The sequence below is a fragment of the Tetrahymena thermophila genome, assembly GCF_000189635.1.
Source record: "Tetrahymena thermophila SB210 genomic scaffold scf_8254653, whole genome shotgun sequence".
In the NCBI taxonomy this organism is placed as follows: domain Eukaryota; phylum Ciliophora; class Oligohymenophorea; order Hymenostomatida; family Tetrahymenidae; genus Tetrahymena; species Tetrahymena thermophila.
Genome location: NW_002476421.1, coordinates 266,706 through 293,882, shown reverse-complemented (window position 1 = coordinate 293,882; position 27,177 = coordinate 266,706). Strand labels below are relative to the sequence as shown.

Genomic DNA, 27,177 nt, shown 5'->3' with positions numbered 1-27,177 from the left:
AGAGTTATGTAGATTTAATATTTAGAGATTGTGAATAAGTAGAGTAAATTTATTTTAGCAGATTCGGTTAAAAGATTATTAGGGAGTATTTAAATATACTCGAAGGTGAAGATTTAGTTCAACTGCTTAAAGTAATCAACACAAAGGTAAAATATTTTAATATAGCTTTTTAAAATTTATGTATGGCGTATGAATAATTAAATAAATAAATATTAGTTATTAGATCCATTTGAATTTAGTGAACAAAAAATTGATTTTCTGAGCAATAATTTGCTAAGCAAAAAATACCTTTGTGGCGAGCAATATGGATGTCTAATTGTAAATTACATAGTAGAGCAGTATTCCTAGAATCAATTCAAAGAAAGCACTCAATTGGTATTTCTTTTTATCATTTTAAATAATTTTACTTTCAAAAAGTATATTCTTGTTTATTTTTTAAGCTGCAACCTTTCAATTTAAATCAAACAATAATTAGAATTTGCAAATTAGTTCTAATTATTAATTGCAAAATATCTAAAATGGTTTGTTTTTTAGTAAGTATTTGTGCATAAAAATATTTACGAAACTGTTTTATTTTTTAAATTTAGATTAAACAAGAAATTATTTTATAAAAGATTCACCAAATAATAATGAGGATAGTAAAAAAAGCTCATCAATTGTCGTAGCATTATTACTCAAACTATGTGATACAGCTTATTTTGGAAAAATTACCCAATGATTGCGAAATAAATTAATAGTTGAATAGAGCACTTCTTCCTTACTTCATTGATTTAAGCACTAACAAATTTGGAAGGTAAAGAATACATTATTAATTAAATATTTAATTATAAAGAGGATTTAAATGGTATATATTTTAAAAATAAATAATAGCAATGTGGTTGAAAAGGCTATTAGATTTGGTGATGATTATTTTAGAGAAGAGATTTGGAAGATTATCAGTTACTAAAGTGAAGATGGCTAATTTATGTAATTCATACTTTATTTAAAAATATTTTTGTTTGTTTGAAGTAATTAAATTATAAAAATAGTAACTTAGAGATACTAGTTAATGATCAATTTGCAAATTATGTGATTTAAAGATATTACGAGCACTGTAATTCATATACTATAAAATAATAATTTGAGGAAATACTTCACATACTTAACAATTAAAGTAGGCTTCAGCAATACGGTAATAATTAAAAAAGAAATTTTATTACAATTTTAAATTGTATTTAAATTAAAATTGACTGTAATAAACATTTAAATATACAGGTGCATCATAAAATAATATTTATTTTATTAAATTATTTAAAAATACATTAAGTCGAATTGCTCAACCTTAAAATTATTCACTAGTTTTGCACTTATTTTATTATTGCATCGCTTTTATAGTTCTAATTCCCTTCTTTACATTATACTTTCTTTAGCAAACTTTAGAGTGGGGAATTTACACATTTTAATATTTCTTAGCAGCAGCAGATCAGTCTTTGTTGAAATTTTATAAATTTGTTAAATTCTATTGAAAGCAATTACTAAAAATACAAAAAATACAAAAATTTTGCTTACCCTATCTTTTATTTAATAACAAATAAATATTATTTATTTTTATGTTTAATTTTTTTTTTTTTGAGGAGTTTACACTTTAAAAAAATTTATTTATATATTTATTTATTATAAGAAGCAATTTACTTTAGATTTGTAAACTTATTTTATGATTAATTTGTAAATTTTTTTAATAGGCTAACATGTAAGAATGTAAATATTTGATAAAAACAAACCAGAATCAAAAGTCCATCACCTTTAGCAGAAAGATTATAATAGTTCTAACATTAATAGAAGTTACTATTCATAAAATACTAAGATTGGTAATACCAGTAGCTTAAATAATAATTTCAGTAACACAATTTCTCAAAAAAGATACAATTATTCCAGAAATGGAAGCATAGTAAGTAATGAGAGTGGTGGCTTAGAGTCAGTGAGCAGTAGAAAAAGCAGCTCTAATATTCCTACTCATCTGATAGATCAGTCCAATCAAAGCAATTTGGTATAAACTATACCATCTTAGCAGTCTGCTTAATAATTTATGCCACCTAATGATTAAAATATAATAGGGTATGGGAATAATAACTATTAAAAAAATTACAGCTTAGGTGTCAATCCTCCTAAAAACCAATTTAATAATCAATATTTTAACTAAAATGGAGGTATCCATCCATTTAGCTATAGCTAAAATGTAAATTAAAAAGCTTAGCACTTTAGCAATACTTTTCAGCAAACTCAATTCTAATAAAGTAATGCTTGCACTTCATATCCTTTAGAAAATCCGTACTAAAAAACTCAAAATCAGAATTAACTCTTCAATTAAAGTCACCCAAATTATTTCAATAGCCAAAAGAATCAGTTTAAACCAAAGTTAACTATGTAAGGAGGCAGTTACAAAGGAGTCGGACAGAAGATCATTACAAATAATTTCTAATAAATGAACGAAGGGTATCAAGTAAATTATAGTAATTATCAGAATATCTAAAATATTAATAATGTCTAAGGCAGAGATTAGAAATTATCAGCTGAAAATAATAGAAAAATGCTAAATTAAAATTATGGCAATACAAACTAATTAGATTTAAAATTATCTATCGACGACTAAATAAACAAATCTGAAGGCTAGCAGAAATATTTTTAAGAGAACCTTAATTAAGATCAAGAGAGTTATCAGTGAATTTGACCAATAAAAAAACATAAAAATAGCATCATGCATAATGAAAAACAAACAAACAAATTAGTTAAATTCATAGATACGAAAAGTGAAATGAATTTTTGTATTGATTCATTATAAAAAAATATAGATTTTTTTTTGTTTAATCTATTAAAAAATAATAGATAGATAGACTGATTGATCTATAATTCATTATCGTTTTAATTAGTGATATTTCAATTGTTAATATTAATAAGAATGTATTTAACATTTAATTCAATAAGTAAATAAATAAAATATATGAATTTATATAAATTTAAACGTTACTATTTTTTATTATTATTTTATCTCCTTTATTTTTGATTACTTAATAATAAATTTATCCTTCTCTCTCTTTTTTTTCATTTTGATTGTTTTTTGAATAAATTATTCAAATTGCTAATTTACTCTGAAATTGATTTGAATTAATCCCATTAATTATTCACTCTATTTCTATTCTTATTTGCTCGTATCTTTGAACGAATTTAAAAGATATTTAAAATTTAAATACATTTAATCTAGTATGATTTTAGATTTACGTAGAAACAGAGGCTTTTGCAGTAAAAAATGTTTTATTATCAATTGAGTAACTCAGTCAAGGAATGCTCGTTCGGATGAGATATAGTGATTAATTGGAGTAAGGAGAATAATTAATTATATTCCCATTAAAATTTTCAAAGGAATAGGTAAAAGAATCTTTTATTCTACAAGGTTTAATTATCAAAATATTAGTATAGAAGGAATTAAATAAGATTGCGCAACTGACTCCTCTCTAATTAAATTATTAATTTTGAAAGATATATGCAGTTTATAATTTGAGTAAATTAAATTTGGCTAGATTCTTGAAGCGGACGACCTTTTTTTGCTATTTAAGCATAAATATAAAAGAAAGAGCTTTTGTTGAAATAGAAAAACCTATTTTTAACTGCAAGGGCGAAAAAATAAAAAGAATAAAATAAAAATTTAATAATCAGTTAAAAAGGATTTAGAAAGAATTAATAAGGGAATTTTATAATAATTCGTCTAAATTCTTTGATTTTTCAAAATTTGCTTCTTACAATATTTTCCCAGTAAAGAAGAATATTTATTTCTAATATTTAGATGACTTGTTTAAAAGTGAATAGATAAAAAGTCATTCTTATATTCCCAGCTTACCAGATTTAGATTATTTAATGACATGTTTATTAATCTTTGATTTATTGTAAATTAACTGATTCATCATAATTAGCCTCACTTAAGCTCAAATTTTGGTCATGTTAATTCAGTAATAAAAATGAAGAGGAAAGGAAAAGTACTGGATGGCTGGAGCGGTCTGCATATACTTAGTTAAAAAAATATAGTTGTAATCAGAATTTATGCTTAAAAAGCAAATATCAAAATACTTATTTAGTTTCACTTGATTAGAGAAGATAGCCTAAAACAAATTAGTAAAATAATGAATAAGAGTTCAATTGATTTTGGATTATTATATGTAATGAAAAGCAATTATAAATTGTTACAATTTTACTAGGTGTAAATAAATATCTTTAAAATTGATTTATTTATTTCGAGCATTCTAATTATGAGAGCCTATCTATTTAGTTACTTAGTAGAATAATACAAACTCTCAAAATTAATTAAAAGTTTTGATTAACTAATTGATTTGCTTGCTCGACAAGTACATTTATACAAATCTACAAAAGACATTTATTTTTAATGATTTATGTGAAGAGCTCTATTTGCATACATTTAATATAGATTTACTTAACTAGTTAGGCATAGAAAATTAAGATGAGCCCCTTTTTTTAACTTAAGTGATTTACAAAATAATTAATTTAGCATATCTATCAGGCTGTATTTGATTTGGAGGTAATAAATTTATTGAAAAGTACTTCTTTTTTAATTAAAAAGGTGAGATTGCATTCTAATTTCTATGAATATACATATAAATACATGCATTATTTATTTAATAATATTAAATGAATTTATTTGAAAATTTATCTGCCAGTCTATATTTATCAAATGCAAATTAGTAATTATTTAATAGCCAAAGATTTGCTATTTTTAAAATAATTATAGCAGACTAAAACTACCTGGATCAAAACAAAATTAGAAGGAATGTTTTAAAACCTATTAATTCGAGTATAGAGCGATAGGATGTGAATATTTGTGAAGTCGTATTGCCTTTTTTTGGAGTTATACAAGAGTATCAAAGCATTCTAACTATTTGAAAAATTGAAAAATATATCTTTTAGTCTAGTTTATTAATAAATTAAATCCTTAAAATTAGAATAGTAGGTATGCATGTAGAAGTTCATTAAAATAGATGATTGTGGAGGACTAATATGCAAAAATTAATCATTTAATTATTACTTAAATGTCTTCTTTAGGTTTTGTCTAATTCTTAAGATATCAGAAAACGTAATGTGATTATTCCAGCACCTTAATACGCAAAAAATATTAAAGCCTTGAAGAAGTAGCAATAATTTTGAATCAATATGAGTACTTAAATTCTAAATGAAAGAAAGCGAAATCAGTGTAATATGTAGAAAAAAAACAACGCCGAGATTGTAGACTCAGAATTGATTATAATGATTATAATTCCTATTTCTAATTTTTCTTAGAATTCAACGGAGAGAACTTTTACGATTTTAAGATCAATACGCAATCATATTGTAATTAATTGAAAACCATGATGGCAAATCAGCTTTTATTAGCTTTGAATAATAAGAAATTTGGCTGAAGCGAGTAAATCAATAAATTAATAAATAAAGAAAGAATTAAGTAAATTAATTAAATAATAATAATAAATACCTCCCCCCTTCAAACAAACAATCAAACAACCAAAAAAAATTTTTTTTGATTTACATTAATTATGAAGGCAAGCTAATTAAAAGTGCATGCAATCAACATAAAGGTCATTTTTTATAATAAATTAATTAACAATAAATACAATCAAAAAAAATAAAAAAGAGTAAATATCGAAAATTAACAATCACAAAAATAAATCCGATATTAATCAAAATTTGATTTTAATCAATACTTGAAATTAAAGCAAATAATCTCCTTTATTATTTGAATACAAACAAAAAACAAACTGCAATTTACTTTTGCTAAAACACATAAGATACTCAGTAAAAAATCAAATATTTTCAAACAAACTTACCGAAATGGCAAAATCAAGCTACTTTGAAACAATTTAAAACGTTTTGGGTGAATACGGCGTTCAGAGGAACGAATAGGTTTTGAGCTAACTATTCAAAGTTATTTTTGGATATTCCAATACTGTCTTAGAAATCTTCAAATAAATATTCAATCACGTCTTCCTCGTATACAACGCTTCTTACAATATTACAAACTAACACTAATAAGTAAACATTTACATTTATTCTTATTAAAAAATCATTTTAGCTTTCATTTCAAATTTAAATAAATTTTTAGTGCATTTCTTAGCTAAGATTTGTGTCTATAAATTTATTTATTTATTTATTATCATTCATTGAAAATTAACTTATTCTAACTATTTTTTTTTAAATCAAAAATAGATTGAAAAGATCATAAAAGACCTCCAAGAAAAATTAATTGTAATATTTTCTTTCTTCTTACAAATGCACTATTTCTATTTGTTTCTTTTTTGCATTGCGCTTATTGGTTGACTTAAATGTTTGTTTAGCAACTTAGAATATTTAAGCTAAGTTGCTAGTAAATATATAGCTGATAAATACTAAAATTTATAAATTATAACCTTGTTAGAATAGAAAATATATAAATTATCAAAAGAATTAGTATAAAGCAGCTACTATATTAAATGTATAATATATTCTTACTAAGCGCAATACGAAAAAGAGATGTTTTTATTATTGATGCATTTTTAATTAATTAATTAGTAACATAAACTAAATCTTCTACTTTAATAAATAGGTAAATGAAAACATAGTGAAAAGAAGTACAATTAACATCATTTCAGTTAAATTCAATCTTTCAAGGGAAGTTAGTAAAGTCCTCTGCGAAAAGCTATTCGTTATTAGTCAAGATATCATATCTTCTAGAATAATTAACTACCTTATTGATAAGAAATCCGAATACCTCCTCAACAAGCTAAGAAAAGATCTTGTTAGATCTGAAAACTACTTGCTCTTCTAAATTGCCTCTCACTTCTGAACAATTTAATGAAAAGTCTAGTTAAATTAGCATATACTAATCAGCATGAAACAAAAAAGTAGGGAAACCAGTTTTCACTTTAGAATAAAAATTGATTGATCGATAGATCGATTTGTTTATTTTTCAAACCCGATGGTTGCGTAATTTGTTAATATATCTCCTTTCAGATGTCTTTTTCTATCAATCTAAATGGTTAGTTACTTAATTAGGATATGTAAGAGCAAACAGATAATTGCTTACAGAGACAATATTTTTAATTAGGTGATTAAAAAGGGGATCAATAGCTTCAACACTTTTTAGATATTTTCAAAATAATCATACATACATCATTTAAATCTTCGCAAATTTCAGAACCGATTTTAGATAATTCTGACACACTTTTTTGGGGATCAAAGACCACTAGTGATTTGCTATATAAAATCAATAATTTAAAATCTAAAAAGAGATAATACGCAATTATTACTTGATAAATAAATAAATCGCACTCATAGGCTATCAATATAATAATAGATTTTACATATACCACACATATAAACATCTCATATTTATTCATTCATATTAATTTACTATCTGAACCTATATCAAAAGCAACTACTCAAAAAAACATTAAAACAACAAATTAATTATCATAACCATGCATTCAACTCTATATAATACAAAATAATTAACAAAAACAACAACAAAAAACCAATCTCATACTTTATTGGAAATCACAAGCATAGAAACAAACATACAAAATATATATGCGGTGACCCAATAAAATAATTAACTAACTCACTAACTAACTAATTAACTAATTATAAATAAATTAATATATATCAATGCAACACTCATTTCTATAGTTAAAGAATCTCAAAATATAAAAATAAATAACAACTAATTTAATAAAATAACATTAATTAATATAATATAGTAGAAATTTTAATATAAAACCTATTTATTATGCATCAATCATAAATTATTTCATTACACACTTGTCTCTCTATTTATAGTTTCTGTTTAACGTTACTACCTCTAAATAAATTTACTATCTTAAAAAAAAACTCTTTTTGAATTTTATTTATTTAAACAATATTTCAATTTATGTGATAAAAAGATACTTTTTTAGCATAGCATTTTAAATTTTATTGGCTTTCAAATTCATTTAAAACTTTTAATTTTATTTATTTATTTATTTTCTTCTAGCTAACTATTTATCAAAAAATCTTACGCCTGATTGAATTATCACTTATTTTTTTTTAAATTTATGTTTATCATTCAATCTAAATCGATTATAGTATTTTATAATTCATGCTTTTAATCCTAAAAACATCATTTTTGACACAATTTCTATTAACATTTTGGTGGAAAAAAATAATTACTTAAATAAATTTCCTCACAATAGGATTTTTTTTGAAAATTAATGTTCCATCAAAGCAAAAATAAACAAACCTTGTATTTTTAAATAAATTTGGATGTGAGTTGGATTATTCAAAAAACAGCTCTTCTAATTTTTGGGTTAAAAAGCTGTACTAAATTTGTATGTGAAAATTTCGTGGATTTTTCTTTTAAAAAATTATGTTTGTTAGATTATAACTTTGAAAAACAGTGACGCCAACTCTATTTAGAATACGTCTGATTATATTTTAAATAATTTCAATGCCTTTTACTTGAATAAAAAATTAGCAAATACAACAGAAATAAAAAATTCTTTGCTTCTAATCAGCTTTAAGAATCTTTTTAGATCAAGCATGTCTATGTCTTCTTGGACAAAATGATAGAAATAACGATCTTATTTAAAAAGATAAAATTATAATTCAGTCAAATCACACCGGAATCTTTAGTTCACTATTTTAATAAACTCCGAAAGAAAAACTCTAAATTTAGTATAAGAAGATGTAATTTAACATATAATTTTTATAATAAAGTTTAATTATAAATAAAAGACTTCTACGATTATAAAGGTAGTCTCTATTTACTTTTACTTCCACCCTATTTTTGTAAAATTTTCTTAAGTAACATACAAGTAGAAAAATCAAATACACTTTTTTTTCTATTTAGGTTTTTAAAGTAAAATTAATTCTTAAATTTATTTGATTAATATTTTTCATTTTCCAGCCACTATAAACCAACTAATATCCTCTTAAAAATATTCTAGTAAAGCTTTATTTATTGTAATAAATTATTTTATATAAAATTCCAGTAAAAATTTGTTCAAATATTAAATGCAAAGCGTTTTAGCAAAAATAGCTAAAAGCCTCACTTTAACTAAAGGCAATAAAAGCAAAACATTTGTGTTTAAAACTTAAATTTTATTTGTTACTCTTCAAAACTATATTAAGAAATTATAAAATATCTTTTATTTGGCTGATAATTGGTTCATTAAAATGTTTGTGTTACAGTACTTTCATTATTAATATTTTTATAATGTATTTATTTGATCATAAATTTGAATTAAATCAAAAATTAATACAGTTTAGAAATGTAATTATTCATTTATAAGATTATCAGATAAATAAATGAAGTATACTCAAATTATTATAAACTGTATTATCAAACAATTTGAAATTTTTTTTCTATTTAAAGTACAAAAGTGATGTATTAAATTTCATCTAATTATTTTACCTTTTTGATTAATTCTTATTTAAATCCTTAATTTCAAATAAAAATATAAAAACTTTTAAACTAAATCAACAATTAAGTATTTAGTTTATTTCAAATATAATTGCAATCAAATTTACCAGTTTGGGATTTAATAAATTATTTTTTAAATTTAATCATGTACGACCATAACTAAATAAAGCATTTTTTCCTTGTAATTAAACACTTCCAATCCTAATCCTTTTAAAAACTAAAAAAGTTCTCATTTAAGCTAAAAGTTTTAGTTTACTGCATAAGAATTCAGAGTAACTGCAAAATTTTTAATAAAATATCGGCAAATAAGTTTTCAAAAATAATTAAACTTGCTAGAATACAAAGATACAACTTAAATATATGCATATTTATAATAAGAATTGCTTATTTCATTGTAATTATTTAACAGTGCTGGTATTATCATTCATCTGAGTTTTAAATAAACTGATAGAAAAAAATTTTAATAAATTAAAAACAGTCATTTCTTTTTTTATTGTTTAAAAGTAGTTCACAAATTTTTAAAAAGTATTTTATTTAAATCATTACATTTTAATAATTTGAATTATATATTTATTTATATTATTGTATAATTCATTGATTATACTATTTATTTATTATATCTATTTACCTAAAATCATTTCTCAAAAACTTAGTTAATTAATTTTCTTTTCAATGGTTTATATTATTTATTGATTTATTAATGTTGCATTAAAAATCAATTATATCCTTTCTTATAAAAATGTTTGAAATTCATCTAATTAAAAATATTTAAATAGAAATTAAACAATATTTTCAAAAGATGATGTTTTTTTTTTTCAAAAATTAATTGAGGGATGTTTTATAAATAATTTAATTAATTTAAAATTTACTTCTTTGAAAAAATAATTAAAGCTTCATTTTAGTATTTTGTTTAGTTTAATAATATACTTAAAATCATTTACTACAATTATTTTTGGATAAATAAGCAATAAAATTCAAAGAAGACATTAAATTTCATAACATAAATTCTTATGAATCTTAAATTAGTTATTTTATTGATAAATTTATAAATAAATATAAATATCAATTACTCTAATAACTGTTATCGAATTCAAACTTTATTTAGATATTTTTTTTCATTTCAATAGTTTATTTAAAAATTTAAAGCCAAATAAAATATAAAAATGCTTCAAAAGAATTCATCATTTTTTAAATAACAAAATAGATAAGCTACATTTATTTTTTTTTTCTTCAGTCAAATACATTTTTTGGTTTTATTTTTATTGTTACTTTAGAAATAACTCTATATTTTCATTAATTTTGTTTTTTGATAAACACTTTTTTCTCTTTTAATTTAATTTTACCTTAATTTAAATATTTCTAAAATTTTAATTTTATGAGAATTTACTTATTTTCTTTTTTATGAGATTAAAGTTATCAAATTTTTACTTATTTTGAAAAAACTATTATCCTAATAATTAAAAACTTTTATTTATCAATATAAAGAAAATAGGAATTAGGTAAATGGCAAGTTTATAAATTTATACTTTTATTTTTTTAAATTTTTCAATATTATATTTAAAATTACTATATTTAGAGATAATTAAATATTAAATCTTTTGATGAGAAATTTATTACTTTTATTTAGTTATTTTCTATTTAATTTATTAAAAACACTAAAAAATTAATTTAATAAAATGCATATCATTTCAACATATTAAAACTTTATTTAGACTATCTATGTATTCAATATATAAAATATAACTTATATTATTTTAATATATATAATAATTTAATAATTTATCTTGCTTGATTTATACAAGATACAAAAAATTTATTTTATTTTTTTAGTTGCTTATTTATTTATAAAAATAAAAGAAATAAACTGCAAAGTAAAGAATCCAATAGTCAAAATTTATTAAATAGAGTTCACCATAATGACCATTTTTCGAACCATTTGTTGGTTCTGATTAAATATTTTCTTGTTTCTTCCCAAATTAAATAAAATATTGTGAATGGGAAGGAAGGTATACCCCATTACCAGAAAGCAAGGGGTCTTCCTCCAAAGACATCTTAAAATCCAGGTACTTCTGAAATAAGAATACATAAGAAAGTTTCAAGAACTAAACCTGATATCATAACTTTGTTAAAGGGAGTAAATACGAAGGAGAGTTTTCTAGATTTAACAGCAAAGATATTAGTCCATTAAAAGAATACAACAGCTATAAACCAAGCAGTTTGACCATATTTCAATGCATCAGTGGTGTAGCATGCATTTAAATCTGTAAGAGGAGATTTATTTAAGTCATCGGTTGTATCGCACATTGACCATGTAATCAAAGCTGTCCATTGATCAGTTTATTCATCGCAATATACAAGCATGGTACGTAAATCTTTTTTGCCTTCATCAAGTTTTACCCAATCTATTTGACTATATGTGTAAGCATTTTTACCAGATGCATCTTCTACATTTAAGTCGTATCTGCATGAATTTTAGCCATCTAAATACATAAAGAATTGATTATAGTATGGATTAATAGCTAAATTTAGATCTGTTGGATTTATAGCTCTTGGGAAGATTGTGTCATGTTCTCTTCTAGAATAAGCTAATGATTTAATTTAGTCACTAAATTGAGAGTTTTATCTAAAGCTCAAATTAGGTTCATATACATAAATAGTAGAAAGTCCGAATAAAGAAAGTATGGGGAATCCAAAGTGGTTCATAGTTGTATAAAATGCAGCGAAACCACTACCGACTGAAATAGCTCCCATCAATACATAGCCATGGAATATAACTTTATTAGAAACTAAATGCTCGAATTTTTTACGAGGTCTACGAGTCATGATATCGATTTCAGCTTCTTCATAACCGAGAGACAAGGAAGGAAGAATATCAGTACCAATATCAATACAAATCATATATATATTTGTTATAGCTAAAGGAATTCTCAAGATAATAAAAGCGACAAAAGGAATAAGTTCAGGGATGTTTGAAGTTAAAATATAAATGATTGTCTTCTTGATGTTATCGAAAATCTTTCTACCTTCTTCAATACCAGTAACAATAGAAGAAAAATCATCATTAAGTAGAATCATATCAGCAGCATCCTTTGTTACATCACTGCCTGATAAATTCATAGAAATACCAATATCAGCTTATTTAATTGCAGGTGAGTCATTTACACCATCTCCAGTTACTGCGCAAATAAATCCTTTTTTTAATAATAAATTTAAATTAGATTACACCTAAATTGCTGATAAAATTAATTAATTAATTTATTTATTGAAAGTGTTTGTCAAAACCTATTTTTATAATTTTTTTGCTATTTTATTTTTTCCTTTCTTTAAATTAATTTTGTGTGTAACTTTGCTTTAAGTTTTTAATAGTTTTTTTATAACAAGACAAGAAATGAATTTAATTTTATTGAACTTTACCTACTGATTAGCATGCTTAAACAATTTAGAGTTTCTAAGCTGGTGTAGTACGAGCAAAGACGCAATAAGGTTTTTATACCCATTGTTAGAGGTAATAGAATTTGTTATCTTCATTACCATCTTCATCAATTTTCCTTTAAATACACTCTACAATTCTATCTCCATGAACAACTATTGCATCAGACAAATCTATTGCTTCATACCAGTCAATACATCTTTCTTCAGCTATTTCATCTACTGTCTTAACTCCTCTTGGAATAATGTTGACCTAACGAGCTATTTCTGTAGCGGTAGGAGGCTAATCTCCTGTTACCATAATAACCTTAACACCTGCAGATCTACATTCTAAAATTGAAGCAGGGACAGTGGGTTTTGGTGGATCTATTAAAGAAACTAATCCTACAAATGTAAAGCCTTCAAGTTAGAAATTAAAGTTTTAAGGATTTGAAAGATTGAATTAAAATCCCTTTGGATAGTCTCTCTTAGGGAATTGGAGCTTGGCAAAACCAAGAACACGTTCTCCACTTTTACCAAACTAGAGATTGACATGCTTAAATTCTTTACTGATTTAGCTATTTATTTGTACACTTCCTTGTGAAGTTTAAAGGTACTTGCAGAAAGTCCAAATTTTTTCAGGAGCACCTTTGATGTATGCACAATATTCTGAGTTTTCATTTTATTCTTCAACAACTGTTAATGCAAACTTACAACTGGAATTGAAAGGCATCTTTGCATCTGCACCATCTTTATTTTTTGGTACAACATATTTCGAACGTGTTTTATCAATACTTTCAATATATTAATAAAATCTGATAAGTCCAGTTTCTGTTGCATCACCAGTAGTTGGACAATCGATCCAATTAATATTAGATTAGTCCTTCACACCTTATGTATCGAATTTTGCTTCACTTGAAATGATAGCTGCTTAATGAAGGGCTCTAAAACAAATTTCACTTTCATTGTACTCTAAAACTTTATTAGAAGCTATTTAAGATTTATTAACTGCTCTAATAGTCTTTCTATCATACCACATATGTTCAACAGTCATCACATTTTAAGTTAATGTTCCTTTAATAAATTTAATTTTTTTAATTTAAAAATATTTCCTCCTTAAATTATTATTTCAGTAAATGATGAATTTTAATGATTGATTGATTAAAAATTTTTCAAATAGATTAAAATTTTTTAAAATTACCTGTTTTGTCAGAGCAAATACAAGAGGTAGATCCTAAAGTCTCTACTGCTTCTAAATTCTTAACTAAGACATTTTTATTGTGGAGACGCTTTGCTGTGATAACTAAAGAAATAGTAACACTACCTAATAAACCTTCAGGGACGTTGGCAACAAGAATACCTATACCAAGTAAGAGACTGTGGAATACTCCTTAATTTGAGACAAATAAGGCTAAAACAAACAAGAGAATGGCCAAAAAGACTGCAATAAATGAAATGTAGAGAACAAATCTATCTAATTCTTGTCTTAAGGGAGTTTTTACTTACTTTTCTATAGATGAAAGATTAGAAATCATACCGAGCATAGTTTGATCACCAATGTTGATGACTACACCTTTACCTTATCCTTCCTTGCATAAAGTACCAAAGAAAGCTAAATTGTTGGTTTCTAAAGGATTCAAGTTTGAACACTCAGTAGTTCTAAGCAAAGGTTCAGTCTCACCTGTGAAGGGAGAGTTATCAACTTTCATTTCGTTACTAGTTAATATACGAATATCAGCTGGAACTTTATCGCCAGACTTTACACGAACAACATCTCCAACAACTAACTTTTCAGCAGAAATCTTAAGTTCTTTTCCATCTCTAATTACAATACAGTCTTAAGGCATCAAGTTTTTGAAAGATTCCATCAAGGCTTCACTTTTGGCATTTTACATAAATGTGATACCTCCTGTCATGAAAATGACAATAACTATAATAATACCTAAGTATAAATTTGCTGGGTCTGACTCATCTAATCCATAAGCCAAGAAACTCAAGAAGGCTCCAATCCAAAGTAGAATAGCAAAGCCATGAAGAATTTCTTTAATAAATTTAATCCATGTTGGAGTTTTTTTAGGAGGAGTTAATTTATTATCACCACAAGCTAAATTTAATTCATGAGCCTGCTATTAGCTAAGACCCATTTCAAAATTTGTTCCAAGTCTATTTTAGAGTTCTTATAAGGAGATAACATGATGATCAGAAAATTGTCCTTCAACTTAAGCGACTACTTTTTCTTCTTAATTTTATTGTTCTATTTTTGGATTATTTTAGGGAGTTTAAGCCTTATTGTCAAAAGAAACATTTTTTGGGAATTTTATTTAAATTTCTTCTACTTCTTCATTAACGTGTCTTACTTTATTGCATGAGTTTTCTAAGCTATGTTTTTTTGCTTTTATATCTTGTACACTGCTTCTGACAACACTAGCTCTTCTATCATTGGCGATGTTGGCTAATTCGATAGATTAACGAATCATCTCAAATTAGCGAACAACAGATTTATTAATGTCACTCGTATTCATCTTACTTATTTCTGCGCTTTATGAATTTTATTAAAAAATTTATTATTAAAAAAACAATATTTGGCAATTGCTTTTAATAATTACAAAGCTATTTATAGAACACTAAAACAAATTTGAGTTCCGTTATAGTAAACTCGTGATTAAATAAATCTGAGTCTATTCTTGTTTAGCTTTAAAAATATTGAATTAGTAAGAAAAGATTTATTTCAACACAAATTTATTTTATATGAAATAGACATTTGAAATACATTCAATTTTTTGGAATAAATAATTCAGGAATTAAAATCTTTCAAAAATAGGCTTCTCGATATGAACGCAGAGATTCCATTAAATTTTAGTTCCATTTCAAAAAATAAATGAATATATTTGTTAGTACTAGATTATTATTAATACAAATTCAAGTAATTAAAAAATTGTATCCTACTATAAAATTTTCTTGTATTTATAATATAATAAACTATAAATAGATAAATATATACACCTTACTTAATCTTCTATTATATAATAAACAAAAAAAATTTGTATTTATCGCCACTACTTTTAATCATAAAAACTTTGAAATAAAATTTTCATATTTTTTAGTCTTTGAGGAAAATTTTAAAGTAGATCCAAAAATAATTAAATGATGCATAAAATATAATTTTGTAATTAAATTATGCGCTTTTGATTAACTAATATAAAGACCTATAATTAGCAAGCTTAACTGCCTTAAAATATACCTAAAAGACATGTCCAAACGAAGTAATAGTAATAGTAAGAATTAGCTTGTAAATTTTAGCAATAATTTTAAAATTAAAAATTATAAAGACATAATTTAAAAATTTGATAACGAAAGAGCCTTTCATTCATATTTATTACATTTATAAAAATTAAGAATAGAGTTTTTTTGAAATTTATAATTATTAAATTTATAATCCAAAATGATAAAACTTTAAATTTGGCAAATATATTTTTTGTCTAAAAATTAAATATAAAAGATAGATAGATAGGTAAATAAAAATCGTATCAAATCAAATAAAACAAATGAGTTTTAGCTTTATCAAAAAATCTTTCTTTATATTTTATTTACTTATTAATTCATTGAATGATTGCTTTAAAATATAAATATCGATTTTTTAAATAAATAAATAAATGATAAAAGATATACTAGTCATTTTACTTTCTTTAGATTTATAGAACTTACTTGTTAAAATCTGATCTTTTCTACTGTATAGTTTCTATTAATGATTCTACTCTTTATTAAAAAAATTAAAAACACTTAAAATCTCCTTTTTGGAGATTGTAAGTATAGTAAATATCCATAAAAATATCTTGTGGTTTATATCTCATTTTCTAATTTGCATAGTCACTTAGCTACTTAAATTTAATCCCAAATATTTCTTTTTTATTTCATTTCATTCTTTAAGATACTCTCCTTCTAGTATTATTTTATATTAGTGATAGTAATTTTTTCATCATCACCAATTAAAAAGGATGATTCCAGATGGTGAATTCTTTAAGTTTAACACTGTAATTTAGTATTAACTTATTTTTATAGCAAAGACATAGGATTAAGATCTTCCTTGATTCATAAATTTTTTGCAAACTTAAATATTTTGATTTTTTATGACTTTTAATCTAAAAATCATAATAAGTAATAGGAAGTGAAAATATGAAATTACTCATAAATTTCTATTTCTGCTTTGAAAAACTTTTGGCAAAAATCATTTTGCATATCTAGGTTTAGTGACTTTACATCTAACAAAGAATTAAGGATTATAAACTTAATCCAATCCACTTTTTTTAAATAAAAAATACAAAATTATAGATTTTTTTGTTCTGACTAAGCTTGGTTCAATGATAATAAATAAATAGAAGTATGATTAAGCTTAATAAATTTAATTTGATTTACCTCTAATTTTATTTGCAAATCATTATTTTTATGTTAAACGACAAAAAATAGAAAGAAAATATTTTTATATTATTTTTAATTTATAAAATATTTATTTATGAATGATTATTAATAACAAACTCTTTGAATTAAAAATATATAAATACTTTCAAAATATATTTTTTTTTTATAAGAAATACTTTAATTAATTAATTAAATACATAAATATATACATAATTTCATTTCAACCTAGAGCATTTTAATACATATTATAGTTCATTGTATTTTCTTTACTTTAATAGAACTTAGCACTTAAATTCTGGTCTTTCCTATTAAATAGCTTTTACAATAGATTCTACTCCATTTTCAAAAATTAAAAATATGTACAAACTCCCATTTGGAGCCAACAAATCTAGTGATGTATCAATCATATTTTATGTGACTACCATGCCATCTTCTCCGCCTGCGTAGCTGGCTTCGATGCAATTTATTTTTTTCATTTCTTCCATTTTACCCTCTTTAAGCAGCTTGTCTTTTTAGTATAATTTTTGATAAGCGCTAGCAACTTCTTCGTCTTCTGTAGGCACATAAGGTGGATTACAGATGACCACATCTGCTTACCCTTTTAATCTATTATATAAACCTTCTGCAACATCAGTGTTAACACATTCTACTTAACTCAAATGATAATGATTAGCATACTTTTGAGTTAGGATATTTGCATCGTAATTTATATCTATTGCTATGGCTAAACTTGAACTTTTATTTTTTTTATCCAAAAATGATACTAAATGATTAATCAAAATTCCAGATCCACTTCCAATTTCTACTATCAAAGCACCTTACTCAATACTATTCTCTGCCTCAAGATTCAGAGCTTCAATCATAAGATAAGAATCATCGTTTGGTCTATATACTTAATCTAATTCTCCTTTCTCAATGAAAGGTAAATAATCCAAAAAATCGTACTTCAAATAGTTATTTGTATTATACACTACATCTAAATTCTCCATATCTTCAAATATATATCAATAATTAAGCTGCTAAAAATGAAATAATCTATGTCTAGTATTTACTTCTTTTAATTCTATACTTTTATTCTTCTTCTTAATTTAAATGGTTTTTAATTTTCAACTTTTGATTTGATTATTAATTAATTTCTTATAATTTCATATTTTTCTTTAACTAATTATATTTCCTTTAATAGTGAAGAATTTATAATAGAATTGGTTAAATTTAGTTAAAATTAAAATTAATTTAATTTCACTAATCTATCAAATTTTAGAATTCAACTATAGTAAAAATAGTTTATTATTTGCTTTAAATTGTGATATTTTAGCAAAAATGAATTTAAAGTAATAACAAAAGTAATTTATTTATTTTTTATTTGTATTTGATATCTTATTCTGATTGTACCTTTTTTTCTATTAATATTTTAATTTATATAAGTAAAAAAATGTATTCTTATCATAAAAAGATGTAAAATAATGTTAGATTAATATTCAAATATTTAAATTTTATACAATTCCTTTTTGTTGATTTTTCAGTTCAGTTATTGATCTTATTATTTTTTATTTATAGATTTAATCAGATTTTACGATATATTATTGAACATGAAAAATATAACAAGCAATTTTGAATTTAAAAAAAGATTTAATTAAATTTTGTATATTTATTTATATTCAACATAATAATATGATGTTAGTTATTAAATTTGATAATACTGAATTTTTATTAAATAATAATCATTCATTTTACAAATTAATATATTTATTATTTAAATAAAAATTTTATTGAGTAAAGTCTTAATTATCTAAATGAATTAAGTTAGATATTTAATAAGGAGGATATTAATTGATTGATTGATATATTCATCAAACAAGTTATTTTTATTAAGATTTGATATTTGTTAGATAGACCATATACAAAATCATTAATAAAATATTAAGCAATATCAATGAATGCTTATTTATATTTTTATTTGATTTGCATTTATATATGAATATAAATAAGAAAATGAAAACAAATTAGAACATAAATAGGTTAATGATAAATGGATTGTATTAATTAATCAAAATAAGAATGATATTTTTTGTTTGTTTGTTAGCTTGTTAGTTAGTTATTAAATTTGATTAAGAATAATAAAGCCTTTGAATGCAAAAGTGAAATAATAATTTCATATTCAAAAAGAGGCAAGTAATACAAATAAACCAAGCAAAAAATAAATAAGCTATTGTTGACCAAGAGCTCATAAAAATAAAATATATAACTATAAATATATAAGAAAGAAAAACAAGAAAGACCTTTTAACTAGTAAATGTCAGTATAAAGCCAAAGTAGATAGAATAAAAGCTCTTATGGCTCTCAACGTTAGGGCTCAATTTAGTAGCAAAGCATTAACTAGCAGAGCAGGACAAGCAATAACTTCAATCAATCTAATAAAACTTTTACTTAAAAGAATACAATTTAAGTGCCTTTTTCAGAAATAGTTAGGATGAAAGAAAACTGCCAAATAAACTCAGATCCTGAGAAAGAAAGGAAGCTAAAGGAGAAAACAGAGTTATACGAGCTATCAAAGTAGCGTGTTAAAAATTGGCCAAATACCATTTAGGCTATAAGAAAAAAGAAAGATGAAACTAGATTTGAGAAATTTAAGAAAGATGAAGAAGAGCGTAGACGTGTAGACGAAGAAGAAGCCCGTTATCAGGCTAATGTTAAGAAAGAAATCATAGAAAAAGCAAATAAGCAAATTTATGAGGGGAATGATCGTGTTAAAGCTTTCTAATCAAAGTTACTTTTAGTTGACACACTTTAAGAGCGTGAAGGATAGATTGAATTGAAGAAATAAGTACTTTTACAAATTTAATTTTAATATTCAATTCGACTCCACTATTCGCCAGAATGTCATCAATTTTTTAACATTGAATAGCAGTTACTTTAAGAAATTTTCTGTCTTCACATGGGATATATCTATTTTATATTATATTAGCTAAAAAATGAGTTTAAGTCAAAAGATTTTAGTTTGTGAATTTTTTATTGAATGATTGAATATCACTTAATTAATCTTAATCAATCAGTCAATCAATCAATAATATTAACCTTAAAAAAAGAAACAGTTACCACTTTTAGGAATTATTTAATTTTATGATATATCTACAAATATTATGGCATCAATATTTTAAAATTTAAAAGAAAATATGCTAAAAAGTTAAACGAAAGCGAATGAAATTATTTCAATAAATTAAATTTTTGAAATCATTTTAATTAATTGATTAATCTTATTTTTTGAAAAGGTTTAAGAAATGGAAAAGATGAGAGAAGAAATTCATTTAGAAAATATGAAGGAGAATATAAGGAAACTTGAAGAAGAGGAACAAAGAAAAAAGGAAGAACTTGAAGAGAAGAAAAGACATGCATAAAAGATATTACGTGAACAGCATGAAGAAATGAAGGTCAAGTATATTAAAAGACTTTAGGATGAAAAGATTGAAGGAGAAATCATCAAGCAAAGAGCCTTAGAAGCAATAGCTAAGGAAAAAGAAGAAGAAAGAGCTCGTAGAGAAAAGGCTATTCAAATTTAAATAGATACTAAGAAGGGTAACGAAGTCCTTCAAACAATCCGTGCTGAATTGAAAGAAAAAGAAAAATTAGAAGATGAAAAAATAAAATAATATGCTGAAAAGAAAGAAAAAATTACTGAAATGAGACGTTTACGTGAAGAAATGCGTTTTAAAGAGAAGCAAGAACAACGTTAAAAATTAATAGATGAATAAATTAAGCGTTTAGCTGCCATTAAAAACGAAGAGGAATCTCGTATTAATAAATAAATCATAGAGGCATAAATGAAAGCAGATGAAGCAGAGAAGAAGAAGCGTGAAGCAATCGCTGCCTAAAAGAAGCGTTTCGATGAAAGTATTTAATTAACCTTGAAACGTAAAGAGTAATAAGTTGTTGAACAAAAAATGGAAGACTAAGCTTACTAGCAATATTGGTAAAAAAAGAATGTCCAAATACAATAAAGAGAGCATTAAGAAAAGAGAGAGGCTTTCAATCGTGCTAAAGATTTATAAGATTTCCACAAAGTTTAAGCTAATGAAAAGTAAAAGCTTCGTGAAGAGGCCTTTTTAAATGAAATGGATGAAGCTGAAAAAATTAAATAACGCCTTGAAAATGATGACAAAAATTTCAACTCCTGGGCTGAAAGAATGATCAGAGAATGGAACAGTGATGGCAAAGATATTAAGCCTCTATTAAAAGAGCTCGCAACATACAATAAAAAATTGTGAAAAAAAACAAAATTTTATAATATTGCTAATCCATGTATTAAAATATAATAAACTAGATAGATAGATGGCATTATAATATTTTAATAACTGGACCAGGTTTAATTTAAGATGAATAAAATATTTATGAAAATTTATTAAGTAAAGGCACAAATCAATAAAATTCATAAATAAATTGAGTATAATTACTTTTTATATATATTGCCCTTTTTTTAAAATTGAAAACTCATATCAAAACCAAGTATTTTTTTAAAATTATTTTATTATTTGAATAAAACATAAAATCTACTTCTAAATATTTAGATTATTTTAAATTAAATTAAGATCAAAATATTTTATATAAAAATTTTAAACATTTTATATGTTTATATATATATGGATATGAGTCCTTGGATTCAGTCCTAATTGGATTTAACTTAGAGAAAAATATTTTTAATTTTCAAAAACAAAATTTTTACTTTAATATTGAAATTAAAACTAGTTAGTTATTCAATAAATTATATATTTATATTATTTTTTATATAATATTTAAGAATAAATAATAAACAAACAATAATTAATTACTTAAAGAATAAAACTTTTATTCAAAAAAAAGACTTCTTTTAAATTATGGTTTGGTGTTGATAGATAGATAGTTAGAGTGGATTTGAATTTTAAAAAGTAATATATATTTAGGTTTACAAATAGGATTGCTACTTCTGTTTTATATTCACAATTTTAAAATTAGATTATTTTTAAGCATTCAAAATATTAGTAAAAGATTTAAAAATTAATTAAACATCTGCTTATGCAAACATACATAGATTATTTTTTAACTATAAAAAAGCAATTGAAATATTAAAATATATAAAACAATATATTTATATCTCAAATTAACAATATACTAGACACTAATAATAGTAATATCATTTATAACTTGCATGAAGAAGATTTATAATCAGTATTATTTGTAAGATTGTTTTTTTCATTTTAATCGTTTTCACTGTTACTATTTGTTTTATCTCCTTCTTTTTCTATTTAATTTTCTTATTTTTCTTCTTTAATTTCCTATTTTTTTTCATCTTGATTTTCTTTAGTTTTATTTTATTCATCATCATCAGTTTTACCAGATTAGTAAGTATTATTTTATTTTTCATCTTGATTTTCTTTAGCTTTATTTTATTCATCATCATCATCAGTTTTACCAGATTATTAAGTATTATTTTATTTTTCTTCTTTAATTTCTTATTTTTTTTCATCTTGATTTTCTTTAGTTTTATTTTATTCATCATCATCAGTTTTACCAGATTATTAAGTATTATTTTATTTTTCTATCGCAAGCAAGCATTTGTAAACTTAAGAATTATGCTATTAAACTATATTTTAGTGAGATTTGCAATAATTAAGTATACAGTCCTTATATTAAGAAGCTTAAGGTACTTATAATTAACATTCATTAGTAAGACATTTCATTTAATCAAGTAAATTCTCTATACATAGTTGATTAGAGTCTTTACAGCTAGAAATCATATTAGTAAAGCATTGACCACTTTCTCCATTTTCTGGATTTGAATAAAAACTAATTAATTCGTTGGTGGATTTATCTAGTTCCGATTACATAGAATTTTCATTTAGCTTAATCAAGTTTTCAACATCTTCTTTTTCTCCGTCTTCCACTTCTTCATCTGGTTATTCATAGGTTATAATTAATTTATATTGATCATATTCATCAAAATCTAATTTATTTTTTTATTTTGTTTGTTATGAGATGCAAAATCCAAGCAAGCAAATACTCAATATCAGCAAATAATTTATTTTCATATTTATTAAAACTTTTATTATTATTATTTTAATTAAACTTTTATTTTCTTTATTTGTTTTAGTTTATTATTGTTTATTAATTTCCTATCAATACTATTTTTCTAAATTAAATAAATATTAAATAGTATAGACAAAGTAATTAAAGAAAAATCTTTGGTAATATGATGAATGAAAAAGAACATTAAGATTTTCTTTTACATAAATTAGCTATTTTTGAAAATTAAATTTAAAAACAAAAGCAAGCACTATCCTAGTTATGATTTGAGGAAATAAACCTACTAATTTTTAAATTTATTTGTTATATAAGATATTACTAATGTAAATGAATTAATAATACTAGATTAGAGCTACTTATTATAGTCTTTATACAATTTAATTAATTTTAAAAGAATTTTACTATAATTAGATAATAAAATTTAAAAAGAACAATCTAAAACTGTAAGAGAAAATAGTATTTGTGTATTTAAATTTAGTTTTGTTTAGAAAACAATAAACTTAATAATAACATATACTTTAAAAAAGAAAAAAAGATACAAAATAACATAAAAACATAGCTAAATTTAATTAATTTAATTTAATTTGTTCTATACTTTAAATTTTCTACTTCAATGATTTAAATAGTATTTAATGTTTTTATATCTAATTTAGTTAAATAAACAAATTATAAATTTAAAAAAATTAAATTATATTAAAGAAAAATGTAAAAATTACATTGGTTTTTATAAAGAGAAATGAATTTAAATTCACATAAAAATATAAATCAAGAAAATTTATCAAAACAAATTTTAAAATTAATACTATTAGGTAGAACACAATATTTAGTTTTAAATTTCTAATTGATAGTATTACTAATCAAATATAGTTTTAAATTTATAGACTTTTAATATATTCAAGTATTGTATAGCTCAGTTTTTAATTATAGCTACATTATTTCTTAATTTATTAGGTATGATAAATTAATTATACATTTAACTATAACAAAATAATTAATATATATCTAAATAATGAAGATATATCCAATTTAATTTTAAAATGTGTGCAAATAAATTATAAATATTCATTTTAAATACAATATAAATTAATAAATAAATAAATAATAAATAGATTTATTTAGTCTTTAAATATATTTAATAAATGAATTTTATAATTATAGATAAGATTATTAACTATTTTCATTTGAATTATTAAATTGGTTTTATATAAAATTAACTATTACTGAATTTATTTATATTATAAATCAATCTATTTTTAGAGAATTTATCCTCGAAAATAATAAAATAAAATTTAACCTCATTTTTTAAGATTATTTTTTAAGTGATAAAGTATTTTATTTAAACATAAATGTTTTTTTTGCTTTACTAATTTAATTAAAATTTTTATATTAAATTGTCAAAATATTATTATTACTTTTCATTTTAAATTTAAAGTTTTTAAATATTTTTTAGAATGTGATTAAAGTGTTTCTCAATATAATTAGAAAACACTTATTTCAAATTTTACTAAAATCAGAATTTTCTATTTATTTTTGAGACAAAAGATTTTATTAAATATAATTTCTTGAAATTTGTTTTAGTTTGAATTTTGATTTATTACAATAATTAAAATAATTACTAAATTTACAAAAAATTAATTTATTAAAGAATAATAATCTATCTATCTATAAATAATTTCAAAAATGGTTGTTGTCAAATAAATGCTCATGATTATCAGATTCGGCAGCTTCCACTTCACCTTCCAAGACTATATCTTTATGAACCTGAGATTGTTATTCTTAGTTATCTTCCTTAGCCTCTTTATTGTTTTGATCATAATGAACTTGATTCTAATAACTTATTTTACTGTCAGTTTTTTTTATAAAAAGATTATTTATATGATCTGACTTTTGTAGTAAATCATTGTGACTATTCTAATCTTACTTCAAATATTTAAAAAAGAAAATTATATTTTACAACTATTAATATTTTTCTAGTTTAAAATAATAAATACCTCAATAATTTTAAGCTTTTTAAGTTGCTCTTCGTTCAATAAAATTTCATAAAACTTAATGATATTTTCATCCATTTCATCTAATCTATCTTCGATAGACTACTAAAATTTAGTAATTTATTCTTTAGTGACTTGCTTGATATTTTATAAGACTAATTCATCTCCTTATAAGGCTTTGGATTCTTAAATAGGCTCACTAACTATTTTATATTTCTACAGCTTTATTAAAATTCTTCTTACTAAAGGTATTTTGGCAATTAAATAAACTAGAATAGAAACACAAATAGCAATAGCTTGTATTATATAAAGTCCTCCAACCTTTGATTTTATTTAATTTTAAGTTTTAATTATTTTAAAATACCTTCCTTCTAAAATAAAAATTAAAAAATTGTGTGTGAATTTACTTAATCAAACGTGATCTAATCATCAAATGCTCCTTTATTGCACTTGGAGTAATTTTTCTATAAAAAAGCATCTATTATTTTCTTGCTGAATGAATTGACATTATAAATTTAAATTTGTTTATTAATTTAAGAAATCAAGTTAGGATCTTAATTCATATTAAAGGCCATACCATAATTAAATTAATAAAAGTTTCTTCCTACTAAATATAAATTGCAGTTTGAGAATTCAAAAGATTAAGCCTAAATGTCATCAATTGCATATGCAACTACTTTAAAATCATCATCTCTGCTTAAATTTTTAACAACCTACTCTAAGCTGATATCATCATATAAAGTCTCTTTTTTTTTAAATTCATTAATACCAACATTAAACAGAATAAAAAGAATAATGTAAAATTAATTAAAAAAAATGTTAATAAATAATTTAAAATTAAATGTATTTAATGAGATAGATAGATAATCATTTATTTACCTCCATCAGATCCGAAATCTGAATAAAGAGGGATAGCACCATATTAGTAAAGTTAATAGCTATTAACAGAATAATTTATAACCCTTTTATTGTTCAAATCATATGGAGATTTGATCGAGTATAAAGGTTACTCAATTGTTAGAATATTTGTCATTTTTGCCAAATAAGTTGAAGAAATTATCATAATCATGAACCAAAAAGTTATTTATATAAGTCTTGACCCACTTCTCTTCAGGTTAATTGTAGTAATAAAAAAAATACTGGTCATTGAGTTCCATAAAAACTAATCAAGGCAATATTCTTGCCTTTCTAAAAAGAAGTGAATAAATCCTATAACTAAAGCAGTTGCTATAACTAAAGCACAAATTTGAGAAGTTAGGACCTAAAAATATAATGAATGATAAATAATTTTAATTTCATTAAAAAAGTTCTCTATTTGATAAATAAATCATTACAGTTACTTGAAGCCAGTAATCATTTTTGTTGTATATCAGTATAGAAATGCCAGTGTTCCACATTGGGTATGAAAATATTATTCCATCTTACTCTCTTTTAGAATCTATAGTTAGACCTCCAATAAATCCTACATATTTATCAGTCTTTTATAAATATGAATTTAACTGTGAAAAATCAATGCATTCATAAGTAAAATCTGTGCTCGCCCATCCTAATTACTTTAAAAATGTTTAATTCCTTTTAACTAAAGTAATTACAATCTATTGTAATAAGTATATGAACATTTATTTTACATTTGCAATATTATTAAACATTTCTATGTCTAATCCTTAAAAATTTGCCTTATCAGTATCTCCCTCTGTGCAATAAACCATTGGAGGAAAAGGCGATGTAAGTATAGTATATTTTAAAGCATCTACCTACTTTATAGATAATAAAATTATCCCTAGTATTATAATTTGAAGATAAAATTTCCTTTCCATTTCAAAGATTTTTATATATTTTATA

The 27,177-nt window shown here is 22.9% G+C and overlaps 9 protein-coding genes across 9 annotated transcripts in view; 3 read left to right on the top strand and 6 right to left on the bottom strand. All coding sequences in view use genetic code 6, as the record gives it.

The window, feature by feature from the left end:
* The window catches only part of TTHERM_00643580 (pumilio-family RNA-binding repeat protein, putative), a gene marked incomplete at both ends in the record, with an annotated part of 4,669 nt that extends 1,968 nt beyond the window's left edge, over window positions 1-2,701 (top strand). Inside the window, 6 exons of the mRNA XM_001015377.3 lie at window positions 13-146; window positions 217-375; window positions 588-793; window positions 871-966; window positions 1,029-1,171; window positions 1,722-2,701. Coding sequence (XP_001015377.3) covers window positions 13-146; window positions 217-375; window positions 588-793; window positions 871-966; window positions 1,029-1,171; window positions 1,722-2,701 — 1,718 coding nt within the window. The remainder of the gene's footprint in view (window positions 1-12; window positions 147-216; window positions 376-587; window positions 794-870; window positions 967-1,028; window positions 1,172-1,721) is intronic.
* Window positions 1,332-1,832, bottom strand: TTHERM_000643590 (transmembrane protein, putative; the record flags this gene model as incomplete). The annotated part of the gene is made up of 1 exon (XM_012797499.1): window positions 1,332-1,832. The coding sequence occupies one exon, from the start codon at window positions 1,830-1,832 to the stop codon at window positions 1,332-1,334; it is 501 nt and encodes a 166-aa protein (XP_012652953.1).
* Window positions 2,702-5,865: 3,164 nt separating the features above from the next.
* On the top strand, window positions 5,866-6,856 carry TTHERM_00643560 (hypothetical protein; the record flags this gene model as incomplete). Its single annotated transcript, XM_001015375.2, has 3 exons — window positions 5,866-6,066; window positions 6,241-6,279; window positions 6,617-6,856. The coding sequence occupies 3 exons, from the start codon at window positions 5,866-5,868 to the stop codon at window positions 6,854-6,856; spliced, it is 480 nt and encodes a 159-aa protein (XP_001015375.2).
* Window positions 6,857-7,496: 640 nt separating this feature from the next.
* Window positions 7,497-8,000, bottom strand: TTHERM_000643559 (transmembrane protein, putative; the record flags this gene model as incomplete). The annotated part of the gene is made up of 1 exon (XM_012797498.1): window positions 7,497-8,000. The coding sequence occupies one exon, from the start codon at window positions 7,998-8,000 to the stop codon at window positions 7,497-7,499; it is 504 nt and encodes a 167-aa protein (XP_012652952.1).
* Window positions 8,001-11,377: 3,377 nt separating this feature from the next.
* Window positions 11,378-15,399, bottom strand: TTHERM_00643550 (Na,H/K antiporter P-type ATPase alpha subunit family protein; the record flags this gene model as incomplete). Its single annotated transcript, XM_001015374.1, has 3 exons — window positions 11,378-12,660; window positions 12,884-13,951; window positions 14,079-15,399. 3 exons carry the CDS (start codon window positions 15,397-15,399, stop codon window positions 11,378-11,380), a joined length of 3,672 nt encoding a protein of 1,223 aa, XP_001015374.1.
* Window positions 15,400-17,508: 2,109 nt separating this feature from the next.
* TTHERM_00643540 (methyltransferase small domain protein) lies at window positions 17,509-18,282 on the bottom strand (the record flags this gene model as incomplete). The annotated part of the gene is made up of 1 exon (XM_001015373.1): window positions 17,509-18,282. One exon carries the CDS (start codon window positions 18,280-18,282, stop codon window positions 17,509-17,511), a length of 774 nt encoding a protein of 257 aa, XP_001015373.1.
* Window positions 18,283-19,391: 1,109 nt separating this feature from the next.
* TTHERM_00643530 (hypothetical protein) lies at window positions 19,392-21,555 on the top strand (the record flags this gene model as incomplete). The annotated part of the gene is made up of 2 exons (XM_001015372.2): window positions 19,392-20,117; window positions 20,563-21,555. Exons 1-2 carry the CDS (start codon window positions 19,587-19,589, stop codon window positions 21,553-21,555), a joined length of 1,524 nt encoding a protein of 507 aa, XP_001015372.2. The 5' UTR covers window positions 19,392-19,586.
* An 864-nt stretch (window positions 21,556-22,419) lies between these two features.
* Window positions 22,420-23,352, bottom strand: TTHERM_00643520 (hypothetical protein; the record flags this gene model as incomplete). The annotated part of the gene is made up of 1 exon (XM_001015371.1): window positions 22,420-23,352. The coding sequence occupies one exon, from the start codon at window positions 23,350-23,352 to the stop codon at window positions 22,420-22,422; it is 933 nt and encodes a 310-aa protein (XP_001015371.1).
* Window positions 23,353-25,021: 1,669 nt separating this feature from the next.
* On the bottom strand, window positions 25,022-27,152 carry TTHERM_00643510 (ligand-gated ion channel protein; the record flags this gene model as incomplete). Its single annotated transcript, XM_001015370.2, has 6 exons — window positions 25,022-25,267; window positions 25,339-25,656; window positions 25,743-26,080; window positions 26,215-26,596; window positions 26,670-26,888; window positions 26,964-27,152. 6 exons carry the CDS (start codon window positions 27,150-27,152, stop codon window positions 25,022-25,024), a joined length of 1,692 nt encoding a protein of 563 aa, XP_001015370.2.
* Window positions 27,153-27,177: the final 25 nt, after the last annotated feature.